The sequence below is a fragment of the Odocoileus virginianus genome, chromosome 2 (genome assembly GCF_023699985.2).
Source record: "Odocoileus virginianus isolate 20LAN1187 ecotype Illinois chromosome 2, Ovbor_1.2, whole genome shotgun sequence".
NCBI lineage: Eukaryota > Metazoa > Chordata > Mammalia > Artiodactyla > Cervidae > Odocoileus > Odocoileus virginianus.
Genome location: NC_069675.1, coordinates 89,270,346 through 89,291,079, shown reverse-complemented (window position 1 = coordinate 89,291,079; position 20,734 = coordinate 89,270,346). Strand labels below are relative to the sequence as shown.

Here is a 20,734-nt window from a genome sequence, read left to right as displayed (position 1 = left end):
AGGACAGGAGGGAAATGATGTGAATATTCATCAGCGGTTGTCTTTAAATGTAGGGATAGTGAATGCTTTCTTTTTTTCTTTTTGCTATTTTTATGTTTTACAAACTTGCTATAATGAATAAATATTTTTCTCTGAAGTATAGAAAAATGAAATAAGCCACAGCTTAAAAGTAAAAAAAAAATTCCAGTAATTCATAATCACTCCCAATCACAGTCTTAGTTCTAATGTCAGGTGTATGATTTTGGACCGGCTGCCACTCTACCCTGTTCCAGCTTTCCTCTCTTAGAATTATTCTTGCTCGTTATTCCTAGCAAATAGGATGTCTTCCGGTCAGCATTCTCCCTGTATAGCTGTATCCCTATAAGTGAACCATTTCCAAAGATGGACTTGGAAATGGTCCCTGAAACTCAGACACTTAACGCTTCCAGATATTGTCAGCGTCTTGTAGTTGAATGGACAGGTTAGCTATAGACTGAGTTGACACTTGGGCTTCCTCCAAGAACCTGTATGCTGCCTGATGTTCTTCTTTGATGATTCCCACTCTCTGGTTCGAATCTGCTTGGCACTTATCTTCAGTAATCAAGTCACCTGCAGGGACTGCTGGTCACCTCATTCCCAGGCTTTGTCCCTGTCCTTGGCTAGATGATTGTATTCCAGTCCATCCAGGTTAGGCATTCTCCATCTTTAAACCCATTTGTGATGCTGAACCCAACCTGCTTTGAACCGGAGTTTTTCAAAGTTACAGTGAAGAAGTCTAGGAAGCAGGTGATTAGTCTGTGCTTTTAATCTGGGACAGGACCTTTTACTGAGCAGAACATTTTCCTCAACAGAAGAACCTGCACAAAGCCTCCTTCATGTGTCTGTTCCTCAGGCTGTAGATAAAGGGGTTCAGCATGGGGGTGACCATCGTGTACACCACAGATGCTGCCATCCCAGTGTCTGCTGAGTAGGAGGATGAGGGCTGGAAATACACCAGAAAGAGTGTCCCGTAGAAGAGAGTGACCACTGTCAGGTGAGAGCCGCAGGTGGAGAAGACTTTGTGCTTCCCCCCAGGAGATGGGATCCTGAGGACGGTGAGGATGATGTGGGCATATGACACTAAGACACAGGTGAGAGGAATCAGACCCGAGGGAACAGCTTCAGTTAGCATGGTGACCTGAAAGATGCGAGTGTCTGAGCAGGCAAGTTTCAGGAGTGGGGGTACATCACAGAAGAAGTGTGGGATGGCATGGGAGGCGCAGAAGGAGAACTGAGACATGAGGAGGCAGAGGGAGAAGGCCAGGAGGTGGGAGCTGAGCCAGGATGCGGCGACCAGCAGCAGGCAGCGCTGGGGCCCCATGATGGTGGTGTAGTGGAGAGGAAGGCAGATGGCCACATAGCGGTCATAGGCCATGACAGCCAGCAGGAAGTCATCCAGCAGAGTCAGTTCCATGAAGAAGAACATCTGTATGAGGCACCCAGTGTAGGAGATGGTGTAGTGCTGTGTGTGGATGTTGAGCAGCACCTTGGGGACGATGGTGCAGGAGAAGCAGGTGTCAGTGAAGGACAGATTGACCAGGAAGAAGTACATGGGGGTGTGGAGGCGGGGGTCAGAGCTGATGGCCAGGATGATGAGCAGGTTCCCCAGCACGGTGACCAGGTACATGGCCAGGAAGAGCCCAAACAGGAGAGGCTGCTGCTCTGGTTGCTGAGAGAAGCCCAGGAGCAGGAAGTCAGAGATGCTGGTTTGGTTTCTAATTTCCTCAAAAACAGAGAAATTGGAACAGAATCTTATTTAAACAAAGATAGGCTCTCAGTGTTACAGAGTCCATGAACTTTGGTCCGTTTTCTCTATTTCTTGAGGAACTGATTGGCATTCACTAGTAGGTGTAAATGGTAGTTTTCAAATATGTACAAATAGGAGGACTGTGGAATCTGATGAGGAGGCATCAGGGTAGAGATGTAGTCTGGGTTCTACACTCCTGTAATGTGGCAGGTTTTCCCCATGGGTGGTCTGAATGAGACTGAACTGGGATTCACCAGGAAGAATCTTTTCAAAATAAATCCTTGAAAACTATAGAATAGCCATTTAAATTTCACTGTCTTATTGTAGAGCTCATTTGGGATTCATGCATATACTAGTGGGCTAAACAAGGAGCTCTGTGTGTTTGTGTCTGAGTGTTGAGCACATACTGAGGAGATGGAAGGAGGGTTAATTTCTTCAGAGAGGAGCCAGATGAGACATTGGGGTCTCTGTGCCGGGAGTATTATGGCCCCCTTTCCTGTCCTATCAGTGAGTTGGTGTCATCATGAGAACCCTGTGAACTAAAAAGCACCTTTTCATTAAGGGCACATCATTCTTAACACCGAAAAAAGATGTCCTTTTCATCATAGGGGACTGGAATGCAAAAGTAGGAAGTCAAGAGATAACCTGGAGTAACAGGTAAATGTGGCCTTGGAATACAAAATGGAGCAGGGCAAAGACTAACAGAGTTTTGCCAAGAGAATGCACTGGTCATAGCAAACACCCTCTTCCAACAACACGAGAGAAGATTCTACACACAGGCATCACCAGATGGTCAACATCGAAATCAGATTGATTATATTCTTTGCAGCTGAAGATGGAGAAGCTCTATACAGTCAGCAAAAATAAGACTGGGAGCTGACTGTGGCTCAGATCATGAATCCCTTATTGCCAAATTCAGACTTAAACTGAAGAAAGTAGGGAAAACCACTAAACCATTCAGATATGATCGAAATAAAATCCCTTATGATTATACAGTGGAAGTGACAAATAGATTCAAGGGATTAGGTTTGATAGAGTGCTTGAAGAACTACGGATGGAAGTTGGTGACACCATACAGGAGGCAGTGATCAAGACCATCCCTAGGAAAAAGAAATGCAAAAAGGCAAAATGGTTGTCTGAGGAGGCCTTACAAATAGCTGAGAAAAAAAAAAGAGAAGTGAAAGGCAAATGAGAAAAGGAAAGATATACCCATTTGAATGCAGAGTTCCAGAGAATAGTAAGGAGAGATAAGAAAGACTTTCTCAGTGATTAATGCAAAGAAATAGAGGAAAACAACAGAATGGGAAAGACTAGAGATCTCTTCAAGAAAATTAGAGATACCAAGGGAACATTTCATGCAAAGATGGGCACAATAAAGGACAGAAATGGTATGGACCTGACAAAAGCAGAAGATATTAAGAAGTGGCAAGAATACACAGAACTATACAAAAAAAGAAATCTTCACAGCTCAGATAATCACAATGGTGTGATCACTCACCTAGAGCCAGACATCCTGGAATGCGAAGTCAAGTGGGCCTTAGGAAGTATCACTACAAACAAAGCTAGTGGAGGTGATGGAATTCCAGTTGAGCTCTTTCATATCCTAAAAGATGGTGCTGTGAAAGTGCTGCACTCAATATGCCAGCAAATTTGGAAAACTCAGCAGTGGCCACAAGATGGGAAAAGCTCAGTCTTCATTCCAATCCCAAAGAAAGGCATTGTCAAAGAATGTTCAAACTACTGCACAATTGCACTCATCTCACATGCTAGCAAAGTAATGCTCAAAATTCTCCAAGCCAGGCTTCAATAGTACATGAACTGAGAACTTCCAGATGTAGAAAAGGCAGAGGAACCAGAAATCAAATTGCCAACATCCATTGGATCATCAAAAAAAGCAAGAGAGTTCCAGAAAAACATCTACTTCTACTTTATTGATTACACCAAAGCCTTTGACTGAATGGATCACAACAAACTGTGGAAACTTCTTCAAGAGATGGGAAAACCAGACCACCTGACCTGCCTCTTGAGAAATCTATATGCAGGTCAAGAAGCAACAGTTAGAACAAGACATGGATCAACAGACTGGTTCCAAATAGGAAAAGGAGTGTGTCAAGTCTGTATACTGTCATCCTGCCTATTTAACTTATATGCAGAGTACATCATGTGAAATGCCAGCCTGGATGAAGCACAAGCTGGGATCAAGATTTCTGGGAGAAATATCAATAACCTCAGATATGCAGATGATACTACCCTTATAGCAGAAAGTGAAGAAGAAGTAAAGATCCTCTTGATGAAATTGAAAGAGGAGAATGAAAAAGTTGGCTTAAAACTCAACATTCAGAAAACTAAGATCATGGGATCTGGTTCCATCACTTCATGGCAAATAGATGGGGAAACAATGGAAATAATGAGAGACTTCAATTTTGGGGGGCTCCAAAATCACTACAGATGGTGACTGCACCCATGAAATTAAAAGATGCTTGCTCCTTGGAAGAAAAGCTATGATGAACCTAGACAACGCATTAAAAAGCAGAGACATTACTTAGCCAACAAAGGTCCGTATTGTCAAAGCTATGGTTTTTCCAGTAGTCATGTATGGATGTGAGAGTTGAACCATAAAGAAAGTTGAGTGCCAAACAGTTGATGCTTTTGAACTGTGGTGTTGAAGAAGGCTCTTGAGAGTCCCTTGGACTGCAAGGAGACCCAACCACTCCACCCTAAAGGAGATCAGTCCTGGGTGTTCATTGGAAGGACTGATACTGAAACTCCAATATTTGGCCACCTGGTGCAAAGATCTGACTCATATGAAAAGACCCTGAGGCTGGGAAAGACTGAAGGCAGGAAGGAAAGGGAAAGACAGAGGATGAGATGGTTGGATGGCATCAGTGACTCAGTGGACATGAGCTTGAGCAAGCTCTGGGAGTTGGTGATGGACAGGGAAGCCTGGCGTGATGCAGTCCATGGTGTCATAAAGAGTTGGACATGACTGAGTGAACTGATTCTCATCATCAACCTGCTCATCAACATCTTATGTTTTAACATCTGAGCTCTGACATCTGGATGTGGGATAGGAATGTTTTCTCTGTTCCCTATGCTCAGTCTGTCTTTGGTTAATTACTTTACACTGAATCTCTGTCTCCTGTTTTGTACTACGTGCAACTACTTCAGTTCAGTCACTCAGTTGTGTCCGATTCTTTGCAACCCCATGAACTGCAATGTGCTAGGCCTCCTGTCCATCACCAACTCCCAGAGTCCACCCAAACCCATGTCCATTGAGTTGGTGATGCCATCCAACCATCTTATCCTCTGTCGTCCCCTTCTTCTCCTGCCCTCAATCTTTCCCAGCATCAGGGTCTTTTCCAATGAGTCAGCTTCAACATCAGTCCCTCCAATGAATATGCAGGACTGATTTCCTTTAGGATGGACTAGTTGGATCTCCTTGCAGCCCAAGGGACTCTCAAGAGTCTTCTTCAACACCACAGTTCAAAAGCATCAATTCTTCAGAACAGACTCACTGAAATTATAACTGAGATAACGTATGTGCAGGGCAGGATGCTCCTAAGGACAGTGATGTTACTGTCCTTTTAGTACCAGGTGATGAAGTGTGAACCTGGGACACAGGGTGGGTGTAAAAGCCCTAGAGGATATGCTGTGCTGCTCTGCTCCTCACATGCCTTTTAATCTTTGTGAAATTTTTATTCCCGTTGAGTTCTGCCTTGCTTCTATCAGATATAGATAATAACCTACCTGATAGGATGGTTGAAGAATCCGAATTGTGTTGGTTGCAGTTTCTTCAGGATTCATGATGTGCAGTCAGGATGTGATATTGGAATGAGCCACGATGTTGTGGAGGAAGAATGCTAGGTCAGTCAGTGGCAGCAGGTGTCCATGCCATGTTTGTTTAGGGTAATGAATAAATATATACCTCTGCAGTCTGACAGAATTTTCTCACTCTTTAATCTTGATGAGATCTTGAGAAAGTCATCAGCTTTTTCAGCTTCAGTTTCCTCATTGGCTTAAATGGGATAATGATAGAGTTTACTACATAGAGTGGCAGTGTATATGCTCCGTCACTCAGTTGTGCCCGGTTCTGTCGACCCCAAGGACTATAGTCCACCAAACTCCTCTATCCATAGAATTTTCCAGGAAAGAGTACTGATTGGGTTGCCATTTCCTTCTCTCAACCAAGGGATTGAACCTGGGTCTCTTGTGTCTCCTGCATTGGCAGGTTGATTTTTTACAACTGTGACACCTGGGAAGCCCACAGAGCATGGTAACAAGTATTAAATTTGACAAAAAATATACTATTTAGATCAAAGCTGACACATAGTAAGTGCTCAATGAATATGATCTGTTATTATTTTTGCTATTTTTAATGAAATAGGCTGCATAGGTGTTGTTGAGTCCAGGTCACTGCCTGCATCTTGAGGTTGTAGGTAGTGAAATGTCAGTAAAAAGTCATCATCATCACCAATATCATCAGCATAGCAGCACCTCCTCTAATTCTACTCAGAACTGTCAATGGCAAAGCTTTTGTTTTGGCATCTGGAGACCATGTGGAAACTGGATCAAATGACTTAATCATAAGAGTTCTTTAATAACTTCGCCTGTCAATGCAGGAGACACAGGAGACATGGGTTCAATCCCTGGGTCAGGAAGATCCCCTGGAGAAGGAAATGGCTACCCACGCCAGTATTTTTGCCTGGATATTTCCATGGACAGAGGAGCCTGGTGGGCAGTAATCTGTGGGATCTCAAAGAGTCAGGCATGGCTGAGTGACTGAGCACACAGCACCCATAATGGGAATAAATGATTTTATCTAAAATAATTTAGTTTGCATTATTTTAATAGAAAGAAGCAAGCAACTGAGTTTGATAAATGTAAAAGGAAGCAGAGAGTGCATTTCTGGCACTGACTTGGTGTAGTGGCTGAGAGTGATTCCAGGAGCCAGGCTGTTCCGCCTGACCAGGGTGAATTGTGCGCTGTTCTTGCACAGGTGCTGTGTGATGGTCACTGATGGGGCTGGGGGAAGGATGCTCTGAGACCCGTTCTCCACAGTGCTTTCAGCCTGCGCCTTCAGGGATGTGATGAACCCCAGAACTGGGTGCCCCTCATGGTCATCAAAGATCCAGAAAATGATTGGCAGATAAGGATGTAGAAGAAAGTGGCAAAGAGGAAACAAGAGAGACTCTAAGGGTTGTGTGAATATAAGTGTGAATATGAGTTTGTGTGTGTGTGTTTGTGAATGAATGTGCACACAGTTGGCCTTCAGTAGACTGTGTTCCCTCTCCTGATCGCTAAGCCTCTGTTCTCACCTGGAAGTGCTGACCAGCCTCCATCTGTGACCATTTCACGCCGAAGGTTGGGTTTGCTACCCAGCTGTCTCCCCAAGAAGTTATGGCTGGAGACACAGAGCCCTTCCTTCTGAGTAGGAACAGCACAGACTGAAGGCTCAGGTCATTAGTGGTTCTCAGGCACAGGAGGCAGGGGGAGCAGCTGCCTTTTCACAGGCAGTGTCTTCTGGGATCTGATCCCAGACCTCCTAGTTAGAGACACGATGGGGCAGCTGTCCAACCTGCCAACTGTCCCCTCTGGATGGTGGCCCCCAGTGCCCCGGCGGTATCAGTGATAATTCCATTCAGATGGACCAGGCTGTGCTCCGTGGCAGCATCCTTGGTTTCTTCCTTGGCTGAAGTATAGCATGGATCCATCCTCCCACCTTAACCTTGAACGTGTGCTTCTCTGTCCTGGAGTCCACACTTTCTAATTAGACCCCTGTCCCCATGGATGTAATACAATATGTCCCAGAAAATAAGAAAAAATAAAGGCAGAAATAGATTAGGGGTCACCATCTTTGCCTTTAAAGTCATGTAGAAGAAGAAACATCCTATTTAATGATCTCAGAGAGCCAAGATATGAATAATATTTAGATTTTCTACTGGGCCCAAGGTGCCTAATCATTTATTTCTAAACAGAAATCAATACCTGCGTATATTTATTTGTTTTCATTTAAATGTATCTTCCACATAAAAGAATGTATAAAACACGTATATTCTGTTAAGAATGTTAATAAAATTAATGTCTATTCACTCATCACTTAACTTAAATAGTATATGAGTCAATCCTTTATTAATTGATTGATGAGTGGTTGCTCCAAGATAGGATTTTTTTGGAAAAAATTATTTTGATCTTTAATTAAAATTTTTTATACAATTTTAAAGGTTTCTTTCCATTTACAGTTATTATAAAATACTGGTTATATTCTGTGTTGTTCAGTACATCCTTGAGCCCATCTTACACCTAATACTTTCTGCCTGCCTCTCATTCCCCCTTCTCTATACTCCCCATCTCTCTCCTTCTCACTTGTAACCACTAGTTTGTCCTCTGTATCTGTGAGTCTACTGCATTTTTGTATTATTCACTGCTACTGCTGCTGCTAAGTCGCTTCCCTAGTTTGTTGTAATTTTTAGATTCCACATGTAAGTGATATCCTATAGCATTTATCTTTCTCTGTCTGTCTTATTTCTCTTAGCATACTACCTAAGACGTTATTAGAACCCAGTCATCTACTTATCACTTCTCAAATTCAGAAGCAGAATGTTGCCAGCATGGTGGAAACTTCTTTTGTGTATCCTGCTCATCATTTCTCTTCCCGTCTCAAAGTAAAGTGATCCCTTCCAACTTTCTAATGTTTTATTTTAGTTTTGCCTAGTTTAGAACTTTATATAAATGCCCTCATGTATTATGTATTCTCTTTTCTGGTTCTTTTGTTCAGTTTCCTTTTGTGAGGTCATCTGGACAGCTTTAGGTACTGGCTGTTAGTTCACTTCCATTGCTACATTATATGATGGTACCACACATTCATCATGCAAGCTATTCTTGAAAGGAAAGTTGTTTCATGTTATTTGGAGAAATACTGAGAGGACCATTCCTGTATATGTTTCTTGCTGCACGCATGCATTTCTTTCTCTTTCATGCATACCTAGGAGTGGAATTTCATGGTTATAGGATATCTACATCTTCAATTTTAATATACAATAGCAAGTTGACTTCCAAAGAGATTGTACAGAGTTACACTTCCATCAGGCAATAGGTGAGATTGTGGTGGTAGCTCATTCTTGGTAACACTTGGTGGTGTTAGCCTTTTTCATTATAGTCATTTGGTGCTTGTGTATTGTGGGGCATCTCCTGACAGTTTGATTTTATATTTCAGTGATTAATAATGAGGTTAGGGAGCTTCCCTGGTGGCTCAGGGGTAAAGAATCCTTTTGCCAATGCCAGAGACATAGGTTCGATCCCTGGTCAAGGAAGATCCCACATGGTGTGGAGCAACTAAGCCACAACTACTGAGCCTGTGCTCTGGAGCCGGGAGCCACAACTACTGAGTCCATGTGGTGCAACTACTGAAGCCCGAGTGCCCGAGAGTCTGTGCTCCGTGAGAAGAGAAGCCACCGCAATGAGGAGCCTGTGTCCCACACTAGAGAATATTCCCCGCTCGCCACAACTAAGAAAAGCCCATGAAGCAACAAAGAACCAGCACAGGCATAAATTTAAAAAAATGATGAGGCTGGGTACCTTTAAAATACTTATTAGCATTTTTATTTCTAATTTTGAAAGTGCTTGCATACACTTTTGTTCATTTTCCCACTTATTTGTCTGTTTCATTCTAATTTATTTATAGAACCATTTAAATATTCTAGATACCAGTCCCTTGTGCATTATATGTATTACAAATATTTCCTCTGTCTTTATGGTGTGTCCTTTCACTCTTCTTACAATCTTGTATGCTAAGTAAATAGTTTAAATTTCAATGAATTGAATTCATTAATACTTTCCTTTCATTTTAATGCTTCACTTGTGTCTGGTGTATGAAGTCCATCCTTCCCTTTGCTCAGGAAGGTATATTTCAGCATTTTCTTTTAAAACCTTTGCAATTTTGCTTTTCACAATTAGTGCTGTAGCTACTGTAGAACTGATTTTTGTGTATGTTGTGAAGTGAGAGTGGAGGTTCTATTTATAGTTTGTTTTTGTTCAAAACACCTAATAATTTGAATGGTTCCTATATAGACAGGTTTGAATTGTAATAATATGAAACTGTCACATGTGAGTAAAATGCACTTTTGTTTCTTTCCTTAGAGAATTTGTATCTTTTATTTATTTTTTTATCCTATTTCACTGGATGTGACATCATGTGCAATGTGGGATAGTTGTGGTGAGAGCTGATATTTTGTCTTGTTGCTCATTTATGAGAAGGAATTAAATGTGTAATTATTATTACATATTTTATAGTTATATATTTTATAGAAATGTAACATATTACATCTGCTGTAATTTGAAAAAGAACTCATTTTTCAGATTAGGAAATTTTGCTTCTATGTCTATTTGTAATAGCACATTTTAATTAACATATGTTGAGTTATACAAAATTATTTTCCTTTCATCTATTGAGGTGATATTCTTGCCTCATATGATTTTTGTTCTTTGTTTTATAAAAGAGTGACTTTGATTGATTTTTGAATGTTAAATCAACTATGTATTCCTGGGAAAACTCCTTGAAAATGATAACCTCACAGTTTCTCTGCATTGTTTAATTATCTGCTTACTAATAATTTGCTTTGAATTGGTATATTTATTTCATGAATGAGATCAGCCTGTTATTGTACTTTTTTTGCAGTGTTCTCATTAACTTTAGTATCAGGGTATCTCCAAAAGGGAATTATTCCCTTATTTTCTATTATCTGAAAGAATTTAGCAAATCAGGCATTATTTTTTCTCTTGAATTATTCATAAAACTATTACAAGTATCTGGGCCTGAATTTTTCTTTCAGGAAAAGTTTTTGGCTATTGATTCAATTTCCCTAATGCCTATAGGTCTAAAGTAATGCTATAGGTCTAACCTATATTCAGGTTTTCTATTTCTTACTAGATTTGTTTTGATGAGTTATATATTTTACAGAAATTTTCTATTTAACCTAAACTTAAAATATGTTCTATAACATTGTTCATAATATCTTCCTTATTTTAACATCAGAGGTAATGCCATTCTTTGTTAGAGAGAACCACTTTAACAATATGATTTCATTCTAAACTACTGTGTGTCTGATATTAAAAATACTTTATTCTACAAGAAAATGAAAAAGTTGAATATTTGCATGTATTCTGTAAAGGAAAATAGTTTAAAATAAAACTCTAGTAAAAGGAGTTACAATTAAGATGTCTTGACAATGTAAAAAAAAACTTGCTTGTAGTAAATAAGTCTCATGGTTAAGAGATAAAGAATTAACTAGGAACATTACCAAGACAAAGAAGACAAAGATATAATATCTTTAATATAGACAGGTCCAGAAAAGCCAATAAAAAATTCTCAAAAATAATAGGCAGATGACACAAATAAATGATAAGAGAATTTTAAAAAAATTGGTTAAGGGACTCAAGAAAAAATAGTTCCCTCATCAATAATCAAATATATTGAAACAAAATTAATGATATACCACTTTGGCTATCATATTAGTTACATTCATGAGAAAATGTGAACAATAAGATATGGAGAGGACAGAGACAAATGATATATACTGTCACCTTGCTTATTTAACTTATATGCAGAGTGTATCATGCGAAATGCCAGGCTGGATGAAGCAAAAGCTGGAATCAAGATTGCTGGGAGAAATATCAGTAACCTCAGATATGCAGATGACACCACCCTTATGGCAGAAAGTGAAGAAGAACTAAAGAGCCTCTTGATGAAAGTGAAAGAGGAGAGGGAAAAAGTTGGCTTAAAACTCAACATTCAGAAAACTAAGATCATGGCATCCGGTCCCATCACTTCATGGGAAATAGATGGGGAAACAATGGAAACAGTGAGAGGCTTTTTTTTCTTGGTCTCCAAAATCACTGCAGACGGTGACTGCAGCCATGAAATTAAAAGATTCTTGCTCCTTGGAAGAAAAGCTATGATGAACCTAGACAGCATATTAAAAAGCAGAAACATTACTTTGCCAACAAAGGTCCATCTAATCAAAGCTATGGTTTTTCCACTGGTCATGTATGGATGTGAGAGTTGGACCATAAAGAAAGCTGAGCACTGAAGAATTGATGCTTTGGAACTGTGGTGTCGGAAAAGACTCTCAAAGTCACTTGGACTGCAACCAACTGCAACCTGTTGGAGATCCAACCAGTCCATCCTAAAGGAATTCAGCCCTGAATGTTCATTGGAAGGACTGATGTTGAAGCTGAAACTCCAATACTTTGGCCACCTGATGCGAATAACTGACTCATTAGAAAAGACCCTGATGCTTGGAAAGATTGAGGGCAGGAGGAGAAGGGGACAACAAAGGATGAGATGGTTGGATGGCATCACCAACTCAATGAACATGAGTTTCAGCAAACTCAGAGAGATAAGTGATGGACAGAGAAGCCTGGTGTGCTGCAGTCCATGGGGTCATAAAGAGTAGGACATGACTTAGTGACTGAACAACAGCAACAATAATGTGGAAACAACTTGTGTTGTAAAGTTAAGCAAAAAGTTATATAATTGTATGTCCAATATTTTCTCATCAAAGTAAAAGACAAAAGGATAGTGAATGTTTCTTCTTTTTTCTATTTGTATGTCTTACAAATTTGCTATAATATTTTTTTTCTGAAGTACAGAAAAGCAAAATAAGTCAGAGTATCAGAGGAAAATCATGAATCTGTCCAATAACTCATAGTCACTCACTGTCACAGACTTAGTTCTAATCCCAAGTATATGATTTTGGACCAGCCACCACCATCTACGTGTTTCAGGTTTCCTCTTCTAGAATTAGTCTTCCTCACTTATTCCCAGCAAAGAGTATGTCTTCTGGTTCAGTTTTCTCCCTGTGTGGTCGAATCCCTTTTTTTCCAAATATGGGCGTGGTAGTGGTCTCTGAAGCTCAGGCACTTGAACCTTCCAGATATTGTCAGTATTTCTTATAGCTGAATGCACAGGTTAACTATAGACTTAATTGGTACTTGGGCGTCCTCCAAGAACCTGTATTTTGTCTGATACCATCCTTTGATGATTCCCACTGTCTGGTTTGAATCTGCTTGGTCACCTATATCCAGTAATCAAGTCACCTTGCAGGGATTTCTGGTCACTCCTCTTCCAGGCTTTATCTCTGTCCTTGGCCAGCTGATCATATTCCAGTCCTGCAAGTCAGACATTCTCCATCTTTAAAACCTGCTTATGATGCTGAGCATCAGCCTAATTGAATCTGAGTTTTTCAAAATGACAACAAAGACACCCACAAAGAAGGCATGTCACAGAACCTGAGCTCCTAATCTGGTTCAGGACATTTTACAGAGTAGAATGTTTTCCCCAGCTGAAGAATCTGCACAAAGCTCCCTTCATGTGTCTGTTCCTCAGGCTGTAGATAAAGGGGTTCAGCATGGGGGTGACCATCGTGTACACCACAGATGCTGCCATCCCAGTGTCTGCTGAATAGGAGGATGAGGGCTGGAAATACACCAGAAAGAGTGCCCCATAGAAGAGAGTGACCACTGCGAGGTGAGAGCCGCAGGTAGAGAAGACTTTGTGCTTCCCCCCAGCAGAGGGGATCCTGAGGATGGTGTGGATGATGTGGGCATAAGAGACCAGGACACAGGTGAGAGGGACCACTCCTGAGAGGGCTGCCTCTGCAAACATCATGAGCTGAAAGATGCGAGTGTCTGAGCAGGCAAGTTTGAGGAGAGGGAGAAGGTCACAGAAGAAGTGTGGTATGGAATGGGAGGCACAGAAGGAGAACTGAGACATGAGGAGGCAGAGGCAGAAGGCCAGGAGGTAGGAGCTGAGCCAGGATGCGGCGACCAGCAGCAGGCAGCGCTGGGGCCCCATGATGGTGGTGTAGTGGAGAGGAAGGCAGATGGCCACATAGCGGTCATAGGCCATCACAGCCAGCAGGAAGTCATCCAGCAGAGTCAGTTCCATGAAGAAGAACATCTGCACGAGGCACCCAGTGTGGGAGATGGTGTAGTGCTGTGTGTGGATGTTGAGCAGCACCTTGGGGACGATGGTGCAGGAGAAGCAGGTGTCGGTGAAGGACAGGTTGGCCAGGAGGAAGTACATGGGGGTGTGGAGGTGGGTATCAGAGCTGATGGCCAGGATGATGAGCAGGTTCCCCAGAATGGTGACCAGGTACATGGCCAGGAAGAGCCCAAACAGGAGAGGCTGATGCTTTGTGTGTTGAGAGAAGCCGAGGAGCAGGAAGTCAGAGATACTGGTTTCATTTGTAATGCTCATTTGAAGGAGACAAATGCAAGGAAAATATTGCTTCAAAAACTTATATCGTTCAAAGCCTTTGTCTGTTTCCTGTGTTTTTTTCAAAGGTCACAGAGATGTATAAGTGTCTCTTGCTGGTGGGCATGTAAACATGTACATATGTGAGAGCTAAGCACAGTGATTGGGAGACTTGTTGGGAAACTCTGCATTTTAGTTGGATTCTTGGTCATCCTGTAGACTTTCTGGTTGAGGGTTGAACTGGAGATTAGCTGGGAAGAAAATTCCCAAGTCTTAGTTCATGCCTATTTTTTCAAATAGGAAAGCTATCAGTTTCACAGGCTTGTGAAGTTTGAGTAAGATATCACGATGGGGGAACACATGTAAATCCATGGCTGATTCATGTCAATGCATGACAAAAACCACTACAATATTGTAAAGTAATTAGCCTCCAGCTAATAAAAATAAATGGAAAAAAAAGATATCATGGGGCTATGCATTTACTAGAAAATTCTTAAGGATAGTCCTCTCTCTCTCTCTCTCTCTCTCTCTCTTTGTCTCATATGTGTGCTTTGTTGAGGAGTAGAGAAGGGATACTAATTATATAGAAAGATCATAACTGTCCCTCAGATATTCTTCATATGATGGGAATATCCTCTTTTTCTTTTGAAGATCCATCAAATAAGCTAATGTGGATGAGATTACTTTATAAGCTCAAAGATATTTGACAAACAAGAGTTATCATTGTCAGCATTGTCAACACCTTCAGTCTTTAGGAATGTTGGCTTTGATGTCCTACAGACTGGATGGACTTATTTTCTGGCTGTGTAATCCTTTGCAAAGTCCACATCCTATTTTCTTTTTGCTTCAATTTCCTCATCTGTAAATTATGTGCATACTTCATGTACTTACTGTAGCTCATCAATAAGATGATATATTCAAAGCAGTAGCATGGAATAGGTCTTCAATAAACTGTGATAATAGTTACTAATAGTCCTAGAATCAGTAGTAGATAAAATGGAACCTGGTGACCAACAGTACGGTGGTCAGGACTGAATTAGATAAGGATTGTACTGAGCTAGAACAATGGTTCATATCAAGTGATCCTCAAATACAGCTTCCTCTGATATTGTTTTCTCTTGATGGAGTTAACAAAAGGAGGATGCTTTCTGGGGCAACCAACTAGTCCTCTATGTTTGTCCAGGACTTTCCTGCTTTCAAAATGGAACATCCCACTTCCCACTTCCAGGAAACTCCTTCAGTCCTGGGCATGTTGGAGTTGGTCATGGTCTGTGGGAAGTTGGGCTTTGAAACCTGTAAAATTTCATATATGGAATTGTACATGCCACTGTCAACAGTGTCATCATCACCTTGGGTGGCAATGGTCTGACCTAGGAGTACCATAACAAAGCATCCACTGTGACATGTGCAGACCCAGGTTTGAGTCCCAGTTGTACCATCTTGGTGGAAAACATTTAACTTATAAGAACCCCGGTTGTAAAATGAGCCTAAATAAGCCTACTTCACATCATTCTGGGACTGAAGTTAAGAAGATGACTAAGGCTTTCTGAACTATCAGGGGTGCAGGGATTCTGAAAGTCACTCAGGGCAGAGTGAGCTGTGAGTGAATTGTCCGGGCATCATGTAGGGGACCTGAGCACTGTTATTACAACTACAATGTCTTGGCCTCTGCCAGGGGCTTGGGGACCACTAATCTACACTGACTTCAGGCTAGACTCTCTAGAGGATCATGAATATTAAATCAAGACCCTCCTCATGATGGATAAGAGAGCCAGGTTGTATTTGAGGGAAAGTCGCTCAATCGGGTCCAACTCTTTGCAACTCTATGGACTGTATCCTGCCATCTCCTCTGCCCATGGAATTTTCCAGGCCAGAATACTGGAGTGGGTAGCTGTTCCCTTCTCCAGGGGATCTTCCCAACCCAGGGATTGAACCCAGGTCTCCCACACTGCAGGCAGAATTTTTTTATCGTCTGAACCACCAGGGAAGTATTTGGCTGAGAGTAAGGAAGGGGCAATAAGGAATAGGGGAGGAGATGTGTGTGTGTGTGTGTGTGTGTGTGTGTGTTGACCAATGTCTCCAACCTCTACCACTCAGGTCTTACCTGGAAATTCTGACCATCCTCCGATCTTGTCACCATCACCAGGTGTTGGGTCTGCCTCACTTGTTTGGTTTGCCTACCTGTCTTCTCCTAAAGAGGACTGGCTAGTACCTCAGTTTTCTTCCTTCCCTGTAACAGCAGCACAGACTAAAGACCCAGGGCTGGAGCAGTCTGTCCTCAGGTACAGAGGCTAGGAGGAGCTGTGGGCTTTTCATATGGAGTACCTCCTGGGACTCACTCCCTGATCTCTTAGTTAGAGACAAGATGGGGCAAAAGTCCAGCCTCTCAGCTGTCCCCTTGGGGCCCTGGAGTCCTGAGTCTTGGCAGTGTCAGACTGAGCAGGCCTGGGAATCCTGATAGCACTGTACCCGATGCCCTTCCCCTGGGTATAGGAGGGAGAGAGCTCCATCACCCCCAACCCTAATCTACCATGAAGTCCACACGCTCTAACTCAAATCCTTATAAAGAACACCTATCATGTTCCAGAAAATAAATAGTAACAAATGAAACTAAAGAGATTTGATGAAGTGTGGGCCATGCAATCATTGTCTTCAAATTTCTACAGTTCAATACATAGAACAGGTTGTTCCCTGTGACTCCAACGGGTAGAGATAAAGCTTATTTATAAAAATCTGCTAAGTAAAAGGGACATTTCTATATACAGGATTTTCTTTATATTTATAAAATTTTGAAGTACATCATATATGAAGAAGAGTTTATAAGCTATATGGGAATAGTTTTCTTATAGTTTTGCTATGCTAGAGTAAAAAGTGGCAACCTGCTCCAGTGTCCTTGACTGGAAAATTCCATGGACAGAGGAGCTTGGTGGGCTACAGTCCAGGGGATGGCAAAGAGTCAGACACTACTGAGTGTACACACACAAACACGCACACATATGGCAGCAACTCTGCACACACACATAACTTGTGTATTGTTTCCCTATTTTTGTCTTTCACATGACTGGAATCATTTTGCTTCTTTCACTTCTTTCTTTCTGAACTGTTTATATTAGTACTTTCTCATTTCTATTAGTGCTTGTAGCTACAGGTCATCTTTTTTTTTTTAATTGAAGTACAGCTGATTTATAATGTGTTAATTTCTGCAGTACAGCAAAGTGATGCAGTTGAATTTTAGAACTGCAGCTAAGGGAGTGTGGACTCTAATTATATTGTGTGGTTGTACTATATTATCCATTTTTATCTTTTTTTCCTTTTTGACTGAGCCATGCGACACGTGGAATCTTAGTTACCAGACCAGGGATCAAACATGTGCCTCCTGCAGTGGAAACACAGAGTCTTAACATTGGACACCAGGGAAGTCCCTCCATTCCGTTCTTAGTGGACATTTGAGTTTGTTGCCAGGTTTCTGGCATTTCCTCCCAAAACATTCTTTATCTCAGGTAGAACTCCTCTTTTTGTCATTAAAAAATGAGGAAAAAAAGACATTTTCCATTGTTAACTTTTTCTTAAAATCATTTCTGCAGGGAAATTGGAAAAACTTTCAGACCACCATCCTCTAAAGAGAACAACTCCACAATAACAATCATTTATCATTCTTTTGTTCTACTACTGATATTTTAGTGACAGCCTAACCTTTATTACTTTAGCAGAAAAGGCTAGAGAACTGGAATTTTCCTCCTTATTTCTTTTGTACTAAGTTGTTAGATTGCTTCATAGGTGAGACAGGAAAAGCACAATAAATGAGGTCAGAACATCAGTTTATTCCATTTGGAATGTCTGCACTCACGAATTTTTGTACAGTATCCTGGTGTGCCTGTTCAACTTTCCATAGGGTATCTACCAATGAGTAGAATTGTTTGCAAGTTATTGGTTAATGAGTTAGTTTGGGTCTTCTGAGAAGCAGATGCCAAGGTGGGATTTGGTATGTGAGATATTTGTTGAGGAGGTGGCAAGAGAAATCAGAGAGAACTTTCAAACCTTGAGACCTGTGGAAAAAAAGAGAGAAGAAAAAAGGATGGGATAGGAAGACTGCAGCAAAGTGCCAAGAAAGTTTTGACTAGGCCAACGCAGCGTTGAGTGGTGGGGATGGTGTCCTAGAATCAAAATCTTCCACCAGAAGAGTCCTGTAACTCTCTGGAGATAAGCCTGCCTTGGTATCCCTGGCATGCTTAATTGTTGGCTAGGAGAAGCTTGTATAAGCATGGCTTCTGTATTTACCGAAAAAAAGAAGAAGCAGAACCCAAAAGTTGCGAATTATGTTTTATTGGGCAGAAATATGTATGTGTGTGCTCTGTTGCTCAGTTGTGTCCTCCTCTTTGCGAACCTGTGGACTGTAACCCACCAGGCTCCTCTGTCTGTGGAATTTTCCAGACAAAAATACTGGAGTAGGTTGCCGTTTCCTTCTCCAGGAGATTTTCCTGACCTTAGGGGTTGAACCCACATCTCTTGCATCTCCTGTATTGGCAGGTGGATTCTTTACCACTAGCTAGTATAGTGAGACAGAGAAGGTAATGGCGCCCCAGTACTCTTGCCTGGAGAATCCCATGGACGGAGGAGCCTGGTGGGCTGCAGTCCATGGGGTCACTAATACTCAGACACGACTGAGCGACTTCACTTTCACTTTTCACTTTCATGCATTGGAGAAGGAAATGGCAACCCACTCCAGTGTTCTTGCCTGGAGAATCCCAGGGACGGGGGAGCCTGGTGGGCTGCCGTCTATGGGGTCGCACAGAGTTGGACACAACTGAAGTGACTTAGCAGCAGCAGCAGCAGTATACTGAGAACTTAAGCCTGGGAGGCATCTTTTAGGTAGCTCTGAGGGACTGTTTCAAAGAGATAGGGGAAGATTTGTGAGTTGACCTGTGTAACTAATACTTAAAACACCTGACTCAGTAAGTTTCTCCTTACTTGCCATAAGGACGTGTATTGCACAGCCCTGGTCATACATGTGTCACACAAGAGCCAGAGACTATGAAAGGAAAAGAAGAAAACCGTGTGTGTAATACAGAGGGTCATTGATACTCATGTCTTACTTGTTTTTGCCAAAAGTATAACAACCTTGTATTGCAGGCATCTCCTTTCCCTTACTGAGCTGTGATTAATTTTGAAGACAGGAGCTACCATTGATTTAGCCTTGCGATATTTTCATATTTTGCCATTATGCAACTGAATGCAATTCCTAGCACAGAGCAGATGTTTCGTAAATTCTTTTTTTTTTTTTAAAGTATTTATTTATATTTGGCTGCACCAGGTCTTAGTTGTGGCATGTGGGATCTAGTTCTCTGACCAGGGATCGAACCTGGGTCCCCTGCTTTGGGAGTTCAGAGTCTTGTCCACTGGACCACTAGGGAAGTCCCTGTTTCATAAGTTCATATTGAATGAATGAATGCTGAGGTGAACTCTAGAAGTTATGCTAATATGTCTTCCTCATCAGTTTTTTCATAGCCTGTTTCATGTCCTTGTTCCTAAGGCTATAGATAAAAGGGTTCAGCATGGGGATAACTACTGTATAGATGACAGTGATCACACGGACCTTCATCACTGAGTAGGTGGACGAGAGGCGGATGTACACAGATATTATAGTTCCATAGAATAGTGCCACAACTGTGAGGTGGGACCCACAGGTGGAGAAGACCTTGTACCTGCCTCTCCCAGAAGGGACTCTCAGAACAGCACGGGTGATATAGACATAAGAGACGATAATGAAGATGAAGGGACTCATGATCACAAAGGAGCCCTCTGTGAAGGCCAAGAGCTCGTTGACAGAGGTGTCAGAGCAGGAGAGCATCAGCAGAGGCTGGACATCACAGAAGAAGTGGTGGATGGTGTTGGGCCCACAGAAGGAGAGGCGGGCCATGAGGACGGTGTGGGTGAGTGAATGGAGGTGGGACACCAGCCAGGATGCTGTCACAAGCTGGAGGCAGCGTCTGGGGTTCATGGTGGTGGTGTAATGTAGTGGGTGGCAGATGGCCACATAGCGGTCCAAGGCCATGGCAGCCAGGAGGAAGCTGTCAGTGATGCCAAAGACCACAAAAAATACATCTGGGCTAGACACTGGGCAAAGAGGATGGTCCTCTGAGTCGGCATGTTCACTAACATTTGTGGCACAATGACAGTTGTAAAGCAGATGTCCACCAGGGACAGGTTGGAGAGGAAGAAGTACATGGGGGTGTGGAGGCAGGACATCCCCCTGGATGGCTGCAATGATGACCGAGTTGCCACCCACATTGACCAGGTACATAGCCAGGAAGCTGGCAAAGAGCCACACCTGCTGTTTGAGGTCACTGGTCAGTCCCAGAAGGAGGAATTCAGTGATGTGGCTCTGGTTTCCCCTCATTAGTGATCTCCTGCAAATAAAAAATATAAAGTAATATTAGGTGTGTATTGTATGGCTTGGGGTCTTCAGTCTGGTAGAGGAGATACTGCATAATTTATTCCAGCTTGTGCATCCCATGAGGGAAGTCATTCATGTAGACCACCATATATTCTATGATATAACTTCATATGATTGGTTTTGGCACACCTTGATTTCAATTCCAACTTTGTGTCTGACTCATCTTGAACAGGGTGCTTCAATTCCTGTTCCTTGTCCAAAAGATAAACCTTGTAATATCCATATTCTTTGGGTAAATGGTAAAGGTTTAAAAAAAGTGTTC

At 42.0% G+C, this 20,734-nt stretch overlaps 2 protein-coding genes and 1 pseudogene across 2 annotated transcripts; all 3 read right to left on the bottom strand.

Moving 5' to 3' along the window:
* Nucleotides 1-823: 823 nt before the first annotated feature.
* Nucleotides 824-1,645, bottom strand: LOC110123833 (olfactory receptor 1L4-like). Its single transcript, XM_020872068.2, has one exon. It carries the CDS (start codon nucleotides 1,643-1,645, stop codon nucleotides 824-826), a length of 822 nt encoding a protein of 273 aa, XP_020727727.2.
* An 11,434-nt stretch (nucleotides 1,646-13,079) lies between these two features.
* On the bottom strand, nucleotides 13,080-14,021 carry LOC110123832 (olfactory receptor 1G1-like). The gene has a single exon (XM_020872066.2). It carries the CDS (start codon nucleotides 14,019-14,021, stop codon nucleotides 13,080-13,082), a length of 942 nt encoding a protein of 313 aa, XP_020727725.2.
* A 5,470-nt stretch (nucleotides 14,022-19,491) lies between these two features.
* On the bottom strand, nucleotides 19,492-20,415 carry LOC110123863 (olfactory receptor 1L6-like; annotated as a pseudogene).
* Between the last annotated feature and the right edge of the window lie 319 nt (nucleotides 20,416-20,734).

What these genes read in the sequence shown, in the direction of transcription:
- LOC110123833 (XM_020872068.2), bottom strand. Translation starts at nt 1,645, where the DNA reads ATGTACCTGGTCACCGTGCTGGGGAACCTGCTCATCATCCTGGCCATC.
- LOC110123832 (XM_020872066.2), bottom strand. Translation starts at nt 14,021, where the DNA reads ATGAGCATTACAAATGAAACCAGTATCTCTGACTTCCTGCTCCTCGGC.